The sequence below is a fragment of the Pelmatolapia mariae genome, linkage group LG15, assembly GCF_036321145.2.
Source record: "Pelmatolapia mariae isolate MD_Pm_ZW linkage group LG15, Pm_UMD_F_2, whole genome shotgun sequence".
Lineage (NCBI taxonomy): Eukaryota > Metazoa > Chordata > Actinopteri > Cichliformes > Cichlidae > Pelmatolapia > Pelmatolapia mariae.
The window spans coordinates 25,171,494-25,188,303 of NC_086240.1; the positions used below are offsets into that span (position 1 = coordinate 25,171,494).

Consider the following 16,810-nt stretch of genomic DNA (forward strand, 5'->3'; position numbering starts at 1 on the left):
TGAATAAGAACCAGTCCATATACCGAGTTAATGTCTACCAGAGTTTTTAAATTTAAACATGAAAAGTATTTGTGAAACTGTGACTCAACATGTCAGTTTTTTCCAATTTCAAAGAATCCTTCCAAAAGTTGCTGAATCCAACACTTTAGTCACTTCTAAGTTGGAATGAGCCCCACTTCACATAAAACCATCATGGAGATCCATCATTACCTTTGGAGGATTTCTGCTAAAGAAACAAACTGAAAAAAGTCACACAAGCTACTTGGTGAAGGTCATCTCTTTTTAAATAAAATAAACAGAAATTATATATAAAAAACACATCCAAAAAAATAAAGCAAACCGACTATAAAAAATAAAAATTAATCAAATACAAATTAAAGTTTTGGCTTGAAATTAAAAACAGTGTTTCCTAAGCTTTAAAGACCTGCAAACATTCCAATCTGCTGCGTGAATAGAAGTGAGGTGAAAAGCGTTTAAAAGTTAACCTCGAGTAAACTTGTAGCATCGTTATTCGATCCAGAGTAGGAACCAACTTCCTCTCATCACAGGATGATGGTGGGGTTTAGACATTTTTGTCTTTCAGTGTCTTTCAGACTTCATAAGTGTGAAACCGTTACTGTACAGCAGTGTTGGGCAGCTCTAAAATCTCAGACACTATCCCATCTGGGCTTTGTGGCACCCTCTGCTTCCTGGTTGTGCTGAAGGATATCTTGCAGCAGGATGGTGTTGGAGAGTCTCCACTCCCTGTACATGAGCGCTGTGAGATTTGGTTCATTCAGGATCTGCTCCAAAGCCAGCAGCTCGGACTCTTTAGCCTGAAAAACACGAGTGTTAGAAACATGCAGTGATCCTCCATCAGGCATCAGCTGATGGAGGAATCCAAACAGGGTGTAGATTACGCTAATGTTTAGTTGAGGGTGTCCTCAACTAAACGGGTCAGTTCCCATTAACTCCCTTGTTAAAATGTCCAGTTTTACAGAAGAAAAGAAACTGTTTAAGCCTGCTACAAGAAAACAGCTCAGGTCTGGAGCGATAGTTTGGAGATATTATTAATTATCATTAATCATTAATATCATTAATAAAGATAGAGGCAGTCACAGAAGTAGTCTCCTTGAATAAAAATCTAGGGATTTATTAGAGAGTCAGTCTGCGTGTCAACATAGATTGACCCTGTACTATGCCAGACAGCTAGCATTAGCTGATAGCTTAGGAATTCAACATTGCAGTTGGCCATTGATCAAAGACCACTGATCAATGGCCATGAGTACCATTAATTATTTACCACCAACCAAACTAAATTAACACAGCAGTCGCCAAAAACACTGTCATTGAGGCCTGAAAATATGGTGTCTAAAAATGCATGGGTATCTTGCAGGTTGTTATGTTTTAAATTTACATCTTTTAAAGTTTTATTTTAATTACTTTATTACCTGATAAAGTTGACTTCATGTTCTGAATGAGTTATTTGAAGGTATAAGTATGTGGGGCTTGTAAAGTCAAATTTTAAAAGTCTATTAGTGTTTTATTTTTTTTTAGATTCATGTTATACTTGCTGTTACAGCAATCATCATGAGGAATGTGACATGTTTGGACAATAATACGAACAAGCTTGGTGAGCTAATTAAGACCAGCGTGAGCAGCTTCCAAACAACTCTGGCCGTGGTGAATGTATGTGGATAATAAAGCTCTGCTGCTTCAAGGACAGGTGCAGAAAATCCTTACCACCATGATACCTGCATTCATTTTCAAGAATAGCTCATTGTATCATATTCGTATGTGTATTTCTATGTAATTGACTGTTGTTACACAGTAATTTCCCAAATTTTGGGATAAATAAAGAATTTCTTGTTTGATATTATCTAAGTATGTGGTTTAGCTTCCTATATTAAACTGGCTGTAAGCATGTTTATTTCAACTGTAAAGTTGGACACTTTAACAGGTCTTTTGGGATTGACTCACTTTTGGAGCCAGGCTGAAGCAGCCATTAGAGGAATCAACACGCTGTTTGGATTCCTCCATCAGTTGATGAATGATGGCCCTTTGACATTTCAGCCCCAGGGTCTGCTGCTTGATAACAGTACGTGTAACTGAGTACCCTAACCCTTTCATTTTTTGGCATTTAGTTAAAGACAAAAGTTCAGACTCACCTTTAATGTGCTTTTGAGTATCCGGACCAGGTGAACCTTTTCGTTGACTTTTTCATTCTTACATCGCCGGATAAATGAGGCTCTGAAGTCCCTCTGAAATTTCTGTCCAGTTGGAGAGATGCTGGCTGCTTTCAGATGGTTGTAGAGGCTCTCCATCTCATCTGGCGTTTTTTCTGGAAACAGGAAGAAATCAGTAAGTTTAAGTAGCAGCAGACGACATGATAACCACGTGTAACTGCAGGTGTTTACCCTGGACTGTGCCCTCCTCTTTTTCCTCTCTAACATGAATTAGAGGAGGAGTCTGTGCTCCGCTGGTTTCATCCTGCTTGGGGAGGTCCAGCCAGGACAGACGACCGCTGCCCTCAGAAACTGGTCTTTGTCTTCGGTTTTTGCTCAAAGAGCTTCCAGCCGAACTGGTTCTACTTCTGCTTTCAGTGATTATTGAGGAGACTGTAGGGAGTGAGGTGCAGGATAAAGACTCCCAGGGTGGCTGAAGACGGTTTCCCTGTGAAAAGGGCAGAAAGTGTTTCAGAATATGTGTTTTCAGTCATTTTAAATTTAGGATTAACCCTTAATTAACCCCTATCCCAGTGAGAGATACAATCTGGACAAGTTGTCAGTCTGTCACAGGACTAACACAGAGAAACAAACAGTTCACACTCACGGGCATGCTAGAACCATCAATCAACCTGACCCCATACACGTCTTTGGAATATGGGAGCAAACTGGAGAAAACCCACTCAGAAATCAGGAGAACATACCTATCAAATGTTTAAACTGAGCAAGTGTACCATTTTAAATAAAAATATGATATCTCTTTTTGAATCTTCTTTTCAAATTTTCTGGCAGGAAAACATGTCAAAATAGTTTGATAGAGGACTCTAGCTGCTCAGCAACTCTGAATCTTCCTTGTTGTATTTTTGGTTTCATGATGAGTTTCGTTGACCTACTAATGATCATGTGCCAAGGTATGAAAAAGGATGTGGGTCATTATCAGGACATGTGTGTGCCATGACCTCACAGTGTTACCCATTCTAGCCAACCTTTGTATGGAGGAAGTGGAAGTGGCTAGGTGGAACAGGAAAGGAACAGCACCTAGCCTCTAGTACAGATACGTGGATGACACCAATTGTTCATGTGAATCATTGTTCACGTCAACTCAGTGATATAACAAAGGATAATAATAATTTGCCGTTTCTGGACTGTGCTGTGCACATTGAGAAGAATGGAAACCTCAGCATTGAAGTTTACCGGAAGCCCACGCACACAGTTAATTAATCCTATGCTGACACTACCATCTGGAAGAAACTTAGAGTAATCAGGACCCTGCAACAGCGGGCAGAAACTGTTCCCTCTAAGGCATCAGGGAAAGAAAAGGAACACACAAATGTTAAGGTTATCCCAGCTTTCATCAAATCAGCAAAGATGTACAGTAAAGACTTAAAGAAACTCAGAGAAGTCCAGTCGCTTTTCTTGCCAAGATCCTTAGATTATCTGAAATCAGTGTGCTGGAATAATTAAGTGAAGTTCGAGCTGGGATTCTGTGAGGGTTGGAGTAATTATTAAAGGAAGAGAATTACAATGAATGCAGTTCTTCTGTTGTTTTCATTAAGTGCATAATATGTGGTCTCTCCTTTAAAGATAGACAAAGCTTCTGTGTCTACAAGTGAACCCTCTGAGATAGTCCATGTGTAATTTCAAACCTTAGTTCTCACCATACCAAGGTGTGAATTGTTTGTAATGATTTTTCCCACCATGTATTATGGTTCAAGGTATGATTGGGGGTTAAAACATAATGTAATTGTTCTGAAGTCTACATTAAGTTCACATCACAGACCACCTGGTCTGTGATGTGACTGTCTCATGTAGTCACACACATGATGAGAGGGCGGTCAAGCAACTTTGAAAACCACCTATAAGGTGACAAAACCACGAAAAGTTAAACACCTGGGACTAATACCACCTTCCAATTACCAATTAGAAACTTGGGAGTAATGTTACTCCTGAGTTTAGTGCGGTCCAGTAGTAGGTTGGAAAAGAAGGACTTGTTTTGGTTCTTAGAAAGATGGAGCCAATTGCACCTTAGAACACATATACATCAACACTCATATGAGCGGGTAGAGGGAGGTTTGGAGTCTTCTCACACCCCCGGTCTCTGCGGCCTGCTGGAGCGGGGGGACTAGGAGGAGGAGTTGGCCGTCCGACTGGGGTCTGGTGTGTGGGGCCTCCCTGCTGCTGCGGAGTCGGGGCAGTCTGCTTCTCCCCACTGCAGGGAAAAGGGTAACACCACCTGGGTCTGGGTGCAGTTTCCCCCTCCAGGGGCAAGGGTACCTAGACCCGGTTCTTAGAGTACGCCTGGGGAGTGTGATTGTGTGTACAGCGTCTCTTTTTGTCTGTCTCCACGTTGGTTGAGTGTGGAGTAATTGCCTATGAGAGCATGAGGGTGGGAATGGATGTTTGTATTTGAGTGTGCCTGTATGTCTGTGTCTATATGTCAGGTTGGGTATCAGACGCCACCTCTCTGGGGACATCTCAGGCCCTCCAAGGTTTGGAGGCCTATCTCCCCCCACCACTTCCCCTGCCGGTGGCAGACGCCCTCAGACATCAATGCGTTGGTGGTTCTTTGTGTCCGGGGGTGGGCGTCCGGGTACACACCGGCTCACTCCTTGGTGGCTGCTTATCGGGGCCTGGAACCTGGGGCTCGCTCGGGCCACTTCGGGGGTGGGGTGCCCTCGGCCTCTCGGCCTGGGGCTCGGTCACTCAGGCACAGCTGGCTGCCGGCGGAGCTCACGGGCACGTCACTGCAACCCCCCCTGGCTTCTGCTCCGCGGCTGCTGAGTGATCCCTCATCTGGGACTCTCCTCAGCTCTTTCTGGGATAGTGGCGCGGCTGCCCCTCTGTTGGTCTTCCTTGGTCTCTTGTGTTCTGGGGGCCTCTGGATGTCTGGAGTTTTGATCTCCTCCATACCTGCTTCATGCCCTGGAGGATGGGACTGTGGCCCCCCACACCCTCTAGCAGATCATTACATTAAGGAACCTTTTAAATACAAGCGCGCTCATGCTCACAGGTGTACACACAGGTGATCACACACACAAACTACACCCTTTTTGGCTCCTACCTCAAAGCACACTGTGCGCTGTCGATCTTACGTGCTGCACAATAATGTTTAATATTAAGTATTTAGTGTTATATTCCCATATATCATTGTGATGTTGTTTATTCTATTACTCTCGTTTTCTTCTGCTTGTTTTCTTTTTTCTTTCTCAACAGGTGATCCAGGTGATCGATATATGTATTTTTTGTCTGCTTATTTTGTTGGTTTTAGTTTTCTGCTCTTTATCCCCGTCCCTCTTCTCCGCTGACAATAATTCTGATGGCAAAAGAACCAAACGGGACAGGTTTATATAAAAAAAAAAAAGAAAGATGGAGCCAATCATGTAACATTCACTGCTGCTTTGGGTTAGTTGGGCTGCTCCAACTTTATGAATAGGAAATCCAAATTGAGGGGGAATTCCAGATGAAGATCGGAATCTGGAACAAGGCCTAGGAGCTGGGTACTCAGCTTTTAGTGCCCCAATACACCCACCAGCACAGGTTGCTTCAAATACTGATGGTGATATTGCCACAGCTACGTACCATTTAAACCAGCATTTACAGCATGCGTACCCACCAGTGTCTTTCGGAACAATAGGTTTTCCCATTCAGTCAAAAGTTCCACATCAGCGCTGTTACAGGAACTCAAAACTGAACGCAAACTAATCACAGAGTTTGAGGTTTTTTTGTTTTCAGAAAGGGTTGGGGTTAGAAAACAGACACAGTCTTACACAAAATTGAGAGATGCGCCACTGGCTGAACCAACACCAAAACAACGGCTTGTGCCGGTGGATGTGACATCACTTTTGTCGTATGGCGTTGTCGACCATGGGGGAGAACAGCGAGCATAATGTCCCCATCACAACTGAAGAAGACCACTGGATTACTTCAAATGTCATCAAAAGTCCACTTGACTTCAAATCAAGTACTTAACACTACCACGACCTGGATGACTGAAAACCTATACTGACATACTACTCAGGAAGAAAAAACCCAACCTCCAAACTCCCCAATTCCCACTCTGAACGAGCCCAGTCAGGATCTGGTACTGGACCCCCTCAAAACATTCCCAAAAGTCTCATGTTCATCCCAGACAGGTCAGAGCTTATTTGGCCTCATCATGCACAAAGTGCAGCTTGTATTAATGTTATTGATCAGTGTACATAAAGATGGGCATCATGATGACACCCCAAACTAATGCCAAAGTATTTCAGAAACTGGTGTTACCAACTACGGTTTCAAATCGAATCAATCAAAATCAATACAACAGCCTGAACAAACTTTGCCAGAGTTTTCCTCAGTGGTCATTTGTGGTACTGCAGCTAAAAATGCTGCAGCCCAAAGACCATTTGTTCCCAAATGTACTACCCCTCTACAGTATGGCTAGTGCCTATTTTACTTTCACATTAAGCTCTTTTTTATGGACTTCATGCATTTACTTACATTTTGAGTGGCCACTGAATCCAGCTGAGAGTCAAGAGAAGAAAACGACAAGTCTTCTTCATCCTGATCACTCCCCTCACTGTAGCGCTCTGCACACACACGAGAGAAATGCATAAATAGAGACAATGTAAAGAAGGCACCAAAGCAGAAAATAAATAGATGACGTGTGAAGGAAACTAGAGGATCAACAGATCAGTGAAAGAGATAACATGGGACAAGAAATGGGAACGCACATGTGAAGATGTGATGAAAATCAGAGTGAAAGAATGATTTAAAGAAAAAAATTAAAAAGAAGGAAAAACTGAGAAAGGGTAAGGGAAAGGGTAAATGGGAAAAAGGGAATGAAAACTGGAAAGGAAGATGTAGCAATGGGAAAGGGAGAGGAAGTGTTTCAAGGAAAATATATATGAAAAGGGAAAAATAGGAAGACTGCTTCAAAGAAAGGAAGGTGGGCGAAAGGGACAGGAATGAGGAATGAAATTTTAGAAAACCAAATGTGTAAAGATGGAAAGGAAAGCTGGGATAATCAAAGAAAAGAAGAGGGTGCAGTGTGTGAAAAGTTAGTAGTAAGAGAGATACGTTAGTGGGAAGTAACTGTGGTCAGAAGTTTACAGACACTCATCGTGAGTATGTCATGGTATTTTTTGGCATTAATGATTTCTCTGCACAGTTCTTTTTCCACAGTGGAAGGATTGCACAGCACACATCTCTAATGACTCTGAAAAAAACAGGACTTTCGAGCTTTTGAGTGTATCCACATATTTTCATTAGGGCTGACGTCAGGGTTTTGGGAAGGCCATTCTAAAAGCTTAATGTTAATTTGCTTTAACCAGTTTTAATGTATTTGGGATCATTGTCCCACAGGAGAACCCAAATGTGTCAGTTTCAACAAGTTTCAAATGCAGAGTTGAGGCAATGTTGAAGAATTTGCAGGTAGTCCTTCTTCTTTACTTTTTGTGGTTGACAGGGGTCAGCATGGGCACCCTGACTGGTCTGTAACTATGCAGACCATGTGTGTTCTGACACCTTTCTATCAGAACCAGCATAAACTTTTTCAGGAATTTAAGCTACAATGTCTTGTCTGCTGGATTGGCCACACAGGCCAGCCTTTGCTCCCTACGTGCATCAGTTAGCCTTGGCCCCCCGTGACCCTGTCACTGGTCCACCACCGTTCCCTCCTTGGAACCCTTTTGACAGATACTGACCCCTGCAGACTAGAAGCACCACACACGAGCTGCAGGTTTGTAGATGCTCTGTCCCAGACGTCTGGCTATGACAGTTTGGCCCGTGTTGTTCAAATCTTTATGTTTGCCAGTTTCTGAGAACAAAATGTTCACCCTTATGTGCCTCAATGTTATTCATGTCGCCTGTCAGTGGTCATAATGTTACGCCTGATTTAAAGAGTTCAAAGAAATTATAAAAAGCCCAGAGTTACCCTGACAGTCGTGCTCATGAGTGTGTGGAAACTTCAGACTGCAGCTGTGTCACGATCATCATTTTGGTAGATTCTTATTTTTAATCCTCTCACCTTCACTGTTGATTGCCTCATTTAGTTCAGCTGCTTCTGTCAGTTTACTGATCCATCTGGACAGACAGACAGACACACACACACACACACACACACACACACACACACACACACACACACACACACACACACACACACACACACACACACACTGCATTAAACTCTACAAATGACACACAACATGCAACATACTACACAGTGTACTGCAATGACTCAATAAAAAGAAAGATGACATTAAAAGGACGGGAAGAGGAAATGACTGTACTTTGTGACACAGAATAGTGATAATTATTAGTTCAGAGCAAAGAGCCACCACTGGCTGAAGTGCAAATGTCACTAACTCGAGGCTTCACTCTTTTCTATAAGACTAAGCCACTAAAGTCAGGAGAGGACATTCTGAAACAAGCATGTCTGCAAAATCTCAACAGTTCCTGCCTTATGTGGATCAGTTTGAAAAGTTATAATGACATTTTCTGCTGTTATAAACCCTCGAAGTGGGCCTAAGATGCTGATTTCCAGCATCACATGCATTACCAGACTGAACTGACCGCGTTTAAGCCAATCTCTGATTGGCTGCTCCATGTGTAAGGTTTAAACAGTCTATCCAAATCTCTATAACATCATTCAGCACCAAGTGTAGCACCAAGTCATATTTTATAGAAGAATTCATTCCTGCACAGTCAATGACAGGAAATAAAGAGAAGCAGAATCGGTCAACTTTTTAAAAATTACATATGATAAAATAATAAAAATAGGTTAAAAGTACTCACTTATTCATTTCTATGTAGCTCTCAGCACCAATAGTAATAGTCACTACATTAGGATGACTGGCTGTTATGACACTGAAACACAACACAGAGCAAAGTAATGATTAATTCAATGCGCTATATAAAGCAAACAGTTGGTAAAGTTGTGGAAAACAAATGCCTTGCAGCGGATTTCTCACCACTGAGACATTTTTTTAAGGTGCTTTAGCAACAGAGGGTGCACAAACAGCTGAGTAAGTCTTGTGGTTTAAGAGGGGAAAATTAAAACAAAAAACAAAAAACCATGTCATACTATTTCTTCCTGGAGGTTTTGGCCTGTTCGATGGTAAAGCCTGACAGGTTGATGAATCCATCAGCTTTCTCAGCCTGCAGAGAGGAGCAAAAAAAGCTCAGAAAAACTGACGAGAAACGCTTTAATGCAGTGAAGTCTGCAGAAAACAACGTGTCTGTATCTCAGGTTCCTGTGTGATCTCAGCAAAGTGTCAGTGGTCAGGGCCAGAGGATGCACATTGCTGTGGACTGTGCTCTATCTGTCTGTTTGGTTGCAGTTTGACCTACTTTGTGTCTTAATGTGGTTTGACTATATGCTTATTTAAATTTAAAGCTTCACAGAAACAAAGGGATATACATATGATTCTTAACATATAAGAAATGTTTCTATTTAGACCCATTTATATGGAATATTAATGTATTTGTATCAAAGTAGAAACTTAAAAAATTTCAAAACCACATAATTTAGTTATTTATTTTTTTAAAAGTTGTCATGTGTGTCACACACAGGCAGCACTTCCTCTAAGGCTCACTTCAACAGTGAGTCAGGCCCCACAGACTCCCATGCTAAAACCTCAGCCTGCTTCAACAACAGTTTGGACTTCAACTGCAAAGGTTATTTTTATGCATAACTCACCCACTTAAAATCTATTTAGAGCTCCCCTCCACTTTTTAAAGCCATTAAACTAGATATCTTGGGCATGTTCGTGGCTTTTGGAGCAACTTTGATGCAATTGTCTGACACATCATATCCGAAAGTTTCACGAGGTCACTGTGTGTACAGGTAAACATCGTGAGCTTCAGCACTCAGATATTTAGTTCTACTTTTTATCTCTGCGTGATGTCACAGAGTTAGGTACCCATAATATGGTCAACTCAGACACCAAAAGCCCCACCCAACCTCTATTTAAACCTTTCTAAGAGGGGCAACCAATCAGAATCAAGCTAGCTTCAAGGTAGGGTGGGCAGCTCAAATAAGGATAGAGGATCAAATGAGGAGTATAAGATAAAGAAGGATTATTTTGAACTATGAATCATGCAAAGCTACTCTAATAGAGTCCAAGATTAAGAATACAGTGCTCATTCATGTTTCGCAAAGGCTGCACAAACCGGGAACAGATTTTCTGATGCACATGTCACACCTGAATTCTGCTGCACGTTGTTTGAGCTGTAGGGCTTAACTGTGAGATAACTGTGGCTCACCATCTTGTCGCTGTACCAGTACAGAGAGCTCCTCTGCAGGACAAACCAGTATCTCTTCCATCTGCTTCCCAGGAAGCTACGGCTCTCCTTCTTCCGGTGCAGCCAGCCCTGGCAGTCCACCGCTCCCAGGTCTTTGACCGAAACCCGACGCCGACTCATGGCTGCAGACTCTGCAGGAGGAGGAGGAAGGCAGGTTACAGGTTCAGATCTTCAGATCAGAGGGAGGAGCCAACCAACAATGACGCTCCTTAGGGGCCTCACATGTACTCAGACAACTCGACAACTATTTTTTACTAATTTCAGAGCTGCTTGCTTTATTGGATTTATTGAGTTATTTCTTCAGCTATAAGACCTGAGACACTTTAATGTACAATATTTACCTTATTCATCTGTATTTACTTTTACCTCTATTGTTTTAAAATGTTGACCTTTATTTTATTGTATATCCGTTTTTATTTATTCAGCTCCTTATTAAATTATATATTTATCTTTTTAGACAGATTTTTATTGTCTGTTCTTCTTACAGTTTATCTTCCTGTATTTCCATTTTTAATTTACTTTTAACATTATTTTATTGATTGAAACTTATTTTTTAAATTTTATTCATTCAATTGTATCTACATTTTTATGTTTATTTTATTTCACTTTGATTTTTCTTATCAGTTTTACTTAACAAGCAGTTCAGTAATTTTGTATATTTTTGTCACATGTTCGTCAAATACCCACGCTGTCTGGCTGCCTGCACCTGTGAGCAGCAGGCTGAAACCCACAGAGCCTCAGTACAGTGGTCATCCTATGTTCAGCCACTTTTGGTTTCCTGATTTGGTATTTATGAGTTTTCAAACAGACTCCTGATCTGCTCTGTAGACCCCACCGTGTCCTAGAAATACAAAAGCCTGGGTAGTGCAAATGTTTTTAAATCATGCTGTCCTAATTCCACTGTTTACCGGTTTATCTGCACACTCTGATGTTCGGTTTTGGCACTAATTTTAGAATAAACAACATCATAGTGCTGCTTTTCTGTCTCTTTTGATCAGACTGTTTCATTCTTTCTTTGTTGAGTCTGCCCTTTCATTTTCTATAAAAACAAGTTTCAGGAAGTCTTGACAGATAATTTGTGGTATTATAATAACAATAGAGAACAAGCAAGGCACTCTGTCATAAGATAAAACTTTTTTTTTTCTTTTATTAGGATCAGTGATGACTTAGAATTGATGCATGTTGATAGTTTTTCTGCCAGTCTGCTTGAAGAATCATCTCAAAACATAATTTTACCTGTAAACACAATGCTTGCGCTGTTATGCTTGCAAGGGTTTGGGTTTTGTTGCTGGACTTCTACCCACCCCACTGAAGAGCATCTGTCACAAGAGCCATCAGAGCAACGTTTTCTTCCTTTTTTGTTTTTGTAAACTTTCATTTTTTTATTTGTTGGTTTCAAAACAAACTAGAAAAAAAGTCGACCTGTGCAGTGCGATCAGAGGTGCCACCATGATAACCTTCAGCATATCTGAAATTTGGACCATCTCAAAGGTGCAGAGTGCCATTGTGGACCCTTACCGTCCTTGATGTTTTCTTGTTTAACCCCCTCAAAGGTGACACTAATAGAGTCATTTTTCTGAAATGCATGACTCATACGCTTATGTGGTTACAGTAGAGAACAAAAAAACATATGAACCAAACAAAAATAGGAACTAATGCTGATCTCTTCTCACGTGATCCAAACTTCACTCAAAGTGAAATTTGACCCCTGTTGCCCCAGTGGGCAAAGGTTTTGAATTTTGTCTATGTTTTGAATAAATTCTGTCTCTTTTCTACCCAAACTTTATGTCACTACCAGGTGTAAGTCTTCATCAGTATCATCCCTAACCCTGGGATAAGCTCTGAAATAAGAATATTAGATTAAGGTTTATTTGTTTATTTCTTAGTTTCTATTTGTGTTATTTAAAGTCTTTTCCCCCACAAGGAAAAAGCCAAGAAACAACTGACTCAGTAGGCACCCCCATTTCCCACACCCTACCACAGAGGGTGTAGGGTCAGCCCTTGGGTCCCCTATTGGGGCTCATCTGCACACTGCGTCACAACACCAGCCGTCCACTCAATTACGACAAACACACACAGCCAGGCTACAGAGGAAGTGACAGGTAGGTGAGACAGGTAAGTGGGGAGAGCTATGCTGGAGTAATGAAGGCATGAAGACCATGAACATGAGCATTAAATACTTTTTTTTCTTGAAAAGGGTAACCATATATTCAAAATAAAATGAAAAACAAACAAACAAACAAAAACAAAAAGTCCCAGGTAATCCACCCACACTAATCCCAACCCTCGATTCCGGACAGATATGCATGACGGGTATTTACACACCAGTTTTACCAGCATTAAAAGCTCACTTCAAGTAAACCTACTAAAGGAATACATGACTCATGAACTTATGTGGTTATAAAAGAGAAGAGATGAGTATATGTACCAAACAAAAATAGGAACAAAAATAGGAACTTAAGCTGCTCTTTAATACAACAACTAAACTTAACTCAACAGTTGCTTCAAATAACACATCTAAACAAAATGTTAAGCCTGACCCAAGAAAGCCATTCTACCTAACCATTTAGCAACGACAAGGAAAGGTGGTTTTCAACAATGACCCAAACACTAACGTGGTGTGAATATCCTGGATGATCCCCCATTCATCTCAAATGTGTGCACGGTATGTGACAAGAAGCTTTGCTTAAGTAGAAAATTAGGTATTTACCCAAAACTAGCAAAACACAAACAGCATAGAAGACTGCTGCCAGACAGGATGGAAGAGAGACCTGCAGCAGCTGACAACATTCTCATGTCAGCTGTCTGATGTTAGGTACACTCACACAAACAGAAAGGAAGAGGAAATGAAGTTATGTATTCATTTATATCACAGTGTGGAAGTTGGTTTCATGAATATTAACACATTCACACATTTAGGATAGGGCAGGGAGGGGCATCACAGTTCTGCACTGTTCTGTATAAGTTATTGGGGAAACTTCAGGTTTAACCTTTCACTTCTAACGGGGGTGGTAATTCATGCGTCATAGTAGTATGCAGAAGTCTCCATGTACTGTCCAGTCACTTCTGTGTAAATTATGTAAATTCAGCTGTTAGTGTGCAGGTAGTAGGAGAGTCTGTAGGTTTTAGAGACAGTCTGATGTCTTTGAAGTCTTTGTCTTTCCTTAATTAGCAAGCATAATTTACAGGAAACACTGATTTTCTGTGTGTGTGTGTGTGTGTGTGTGTGTGTGTGTGTGTGTGTGTGTGTGTGTGTGTGTGTGTGTGTGTGTGTTTCCTGTAAGATTACAAACATTTTTTGTGTTAAGCATGCCTTAAATCATGGTTGCTACAGCAAGACACTTTATAATTGCTGACCTTGCAAGTAGGCTAAGCGGACTTCCTGGTCCGAGTTCTGTTTTGATATTTAAACTTTACTTGTCCTCAGCCTGTGCACTGCGTTTCATCTCTGTGAAGATAAGGCAAAGATATCCTGTACATGCTGATCATGAATATGTTGAGAGACGTATACAACATCTCTGTGGGCGTCATGTTCCACTGTTTAGTAGGTGGTATACATGTGTGCTATACGCTCAGGCTGCTGGGGGACTTCCCATGATGGACTGTGCACTTCTTTTCCACTCCCCATGCATTTATAGCTAAACATGTATTAATATTTACATTGAATTATTTATCCTGTTTTTTGGTCTTTTTTCCCATCGCTTTGCAACCAGTCACAGCATGGCCACCCATTCCTGAGCCTGATTCTGTTGGAGGTCTCTTCTTCCCCTCCATTACCAAGTGCTTACCTTACTTTACCTTACAATATAAAGCACCTCAAGGCAACTGTTTCATAGGGTGCTGTATAAATGCAACTGCACTGAATCACAAGTTTCTGGTAGGAAAATGTATGAACGCATACCTGTAAAGATCATGTGGTGTAATTATGAGGTCAAACACAGCTAAAAAATAATATATGATATCATGAAATTTGGTTTCTTTGTCTGTTTTTTAACACTTTATCTTGCACTTTACAGGTTTACAGTATTAGAGATATTGCATGATGCTGCATATTTCATCTGTTAACGGTTGCTTTTTTTGTTTTTCCTGTGTACTGTAAAACCAGTTTACCTCGGTCACAAAAAAAAAAAAAAAAACCCTCTACAGACTCACCTCTAATTGTATGAGACTGGGCAGATGTTTGTGGTCTCATTAGTCTTAACTTTACATGTCTCTCTCTAGCTAAGGTTTCTGTACACACGCCAAACAAAACAGAGGGGGGACTGAAGCAAGAAACTTTGCTGAAACAAGCGCCCTTACCTGCAGTCTGGGTGTCCGGCAGTGTAATGCGTTTCCTGCAGACAGACGCGCAGCACAGGAGGAACAGAAGTGTGCTCCGCTTGTGAGAAGTTATGTTAACACAGCAGCAGACCACAAAGTCACAAAATCACACTCACGCTCTACATAAACGCACCACTCAGACTCCACAGCGTCCTTCCTGTTTCGGTGCTCTTCGTGATCTTTATGCCCTCGTCTGTTTCTCAGAAACTTCCCGTTTGCTCTGTAGAAAATAAAACTTATTTTCAACAGATTAAGCACATTTATGCAGTGCTGTTTAGTTACAGTGGAGACATCTGTCTTCAGTATCTCACACCATTTTCCTCTTACACTCAAATCAAACAGACACATGTCATTGACATTCAGCCTTCTTGTAGCAGAAAATAAAACTTCAAGGCCGCCTTATTGCCAACTATAGTGGAGTGAAATGTGTTCATGCACCAGTCTGCATATTTTAGCTCTAAACATTTGCTTGCTACAAATTTCCTGAGCATCCACTCAAATACTACAGAAGAAAATGTGGACTATTCTAAAGACACACCTGAGTGTGTCTATTACACAGCTGGAGAGCTGAATAAGAGTTCAATAACAGGCGTAAGTTCAAACTGCAGTTCCCCACAGGGTCCACATGATGGAGCTGTTAGTCTTTGAAAACTTCACATGTGACCTTTAAGATTATTACCTGAGGGATTAGCTCATTTAGAACCAGATAATGAACAGCTTACACTTTGCTTCATTAACACTGATCTTGTAACACAGCAAAGCCCGATTCAAACAACAGAATTCGTTAATTATTTACAAAAAAACACCAGAAAATCTAAAGTTTGATTTAGCATTTAAACAGTGGACCTGTTATTGCCTTTTCTTGTTTTATGTCATATATCTATTCTTAAAATGGTGGATGTTCATATTAAAAATGAGCAAAATAAATAAGTCAGTGAATGTGCAAGTATTTTCTGTGAGCTCAGATGGGTGTCAGACAGTATTTTTCTTGAGTCAGTGGGAGGAGATATTCCTAACATGGCCATCTCAGTTTTTCTTATGAAGGTTTATCTGCAGCTATAATACAACTCCAAAAAGGTACAACATTGTGTTAAATGTAAATAAAAAACAAAATGCAATGATTTTCAAATCTCATGAGTCAATATTTTATTCCCAGTGGAAGATAAAAATCTATCAAATATTTAAATAATATCCTGTTAGCCCTGTGAGAGACTGGAAACTGTCCAGAGTATGCCCTGTCTCTCGCTCACTGGTAGCTGGAATAGGCTCCAGCCTCCCCCCGGCGACCCTGATAAGGATAACCAGAAGAGAGTGGAAGGATGTAAACAGATACATTATCATATTCCTTGAAAACTACGAGCTGCAAAAAAGATGCATCTTAAATTTCAGAGTAAGGTTCCTCAATGAAAAACTGACCATCTCATAATCTACACTACATGATATCATGAAAAGATTCAGAGAATCTGGAGAAATTTCTGTGTGCAAGGAACAAGGATGAAAGTAACTATTGGATGCCAGTGACCTTCATGCCCTCAGGCATCACTGCATTAAAAAAAAAAATACAATTCTGTCATGGAAATTGGTGCATGGGCTCAGGAACACTTGCAGAAATGCAGGTTAACCCTGTAACACCAGGGGTATCATAACTGATACATGAGGTTTATGAAACTTCTATATCATCAATGTGACACAGAATCTAGGACAGGTTGTGAACAGCATGGGTTAAATGGTTTTGTCATTTGTTAGTATTTAAATTAGCTGCAGTCACCAAATTAAAATGCTTCTTCTAAAATATATATTCAAATGTTTTATCTCATATGACTATCAGGTACAAATAGAATATCAGTGCTCCTCACATTTTTGAGAACCAAGGACCCTACTGAACCTCTGTACTCAAATTCATTTTTTATGTTTTTGTAGCTTAAAACGTATCATTATAATCCAGCTGCTAACTTAACTTTAACTTTAAAATATAAATTATAAGCTTTGCTATAACTTCC

General features: G+C 40.7%; 1 protein-coding gene across 1 annotated transcript; it reads right to left on the reverse strand.

Moving 5' to 3' along the window:
* Positions 1-453: 453 nt before the first annotated feature.
* Positions 454-14,844, reverse strand: LOC135933814 (interactor protein for cytohesin exchange factors 1-like). Its single transcript, XM_065472010.1, has 9 exons — positions 14,790-14,844; positions 10,452-10,621; positions 9,271-9,344; positions 8,982-9,053; positions 8,212-8,267; positions 6,684-6,772; positions 2,397-2,652; positions 2,148-2,320; positions 454-815 (listed from the first exon to the last, which is right to left on the reverse strand). The coding sequence occupies exons 2-9, from the start codon at positions 10,608-10,610 to the stop codon at positions 648-650; spliced, it is 1,047 nt and encodes a 348-aa protein (XP_065328082.1). The 5' UTR covers positions 10,611-10,621; positions 14,790-14,844; the 3' UTR covers positions 454-647.
* Positions 14,845-16,810: the final 1,966 nt, after the last annotated feature.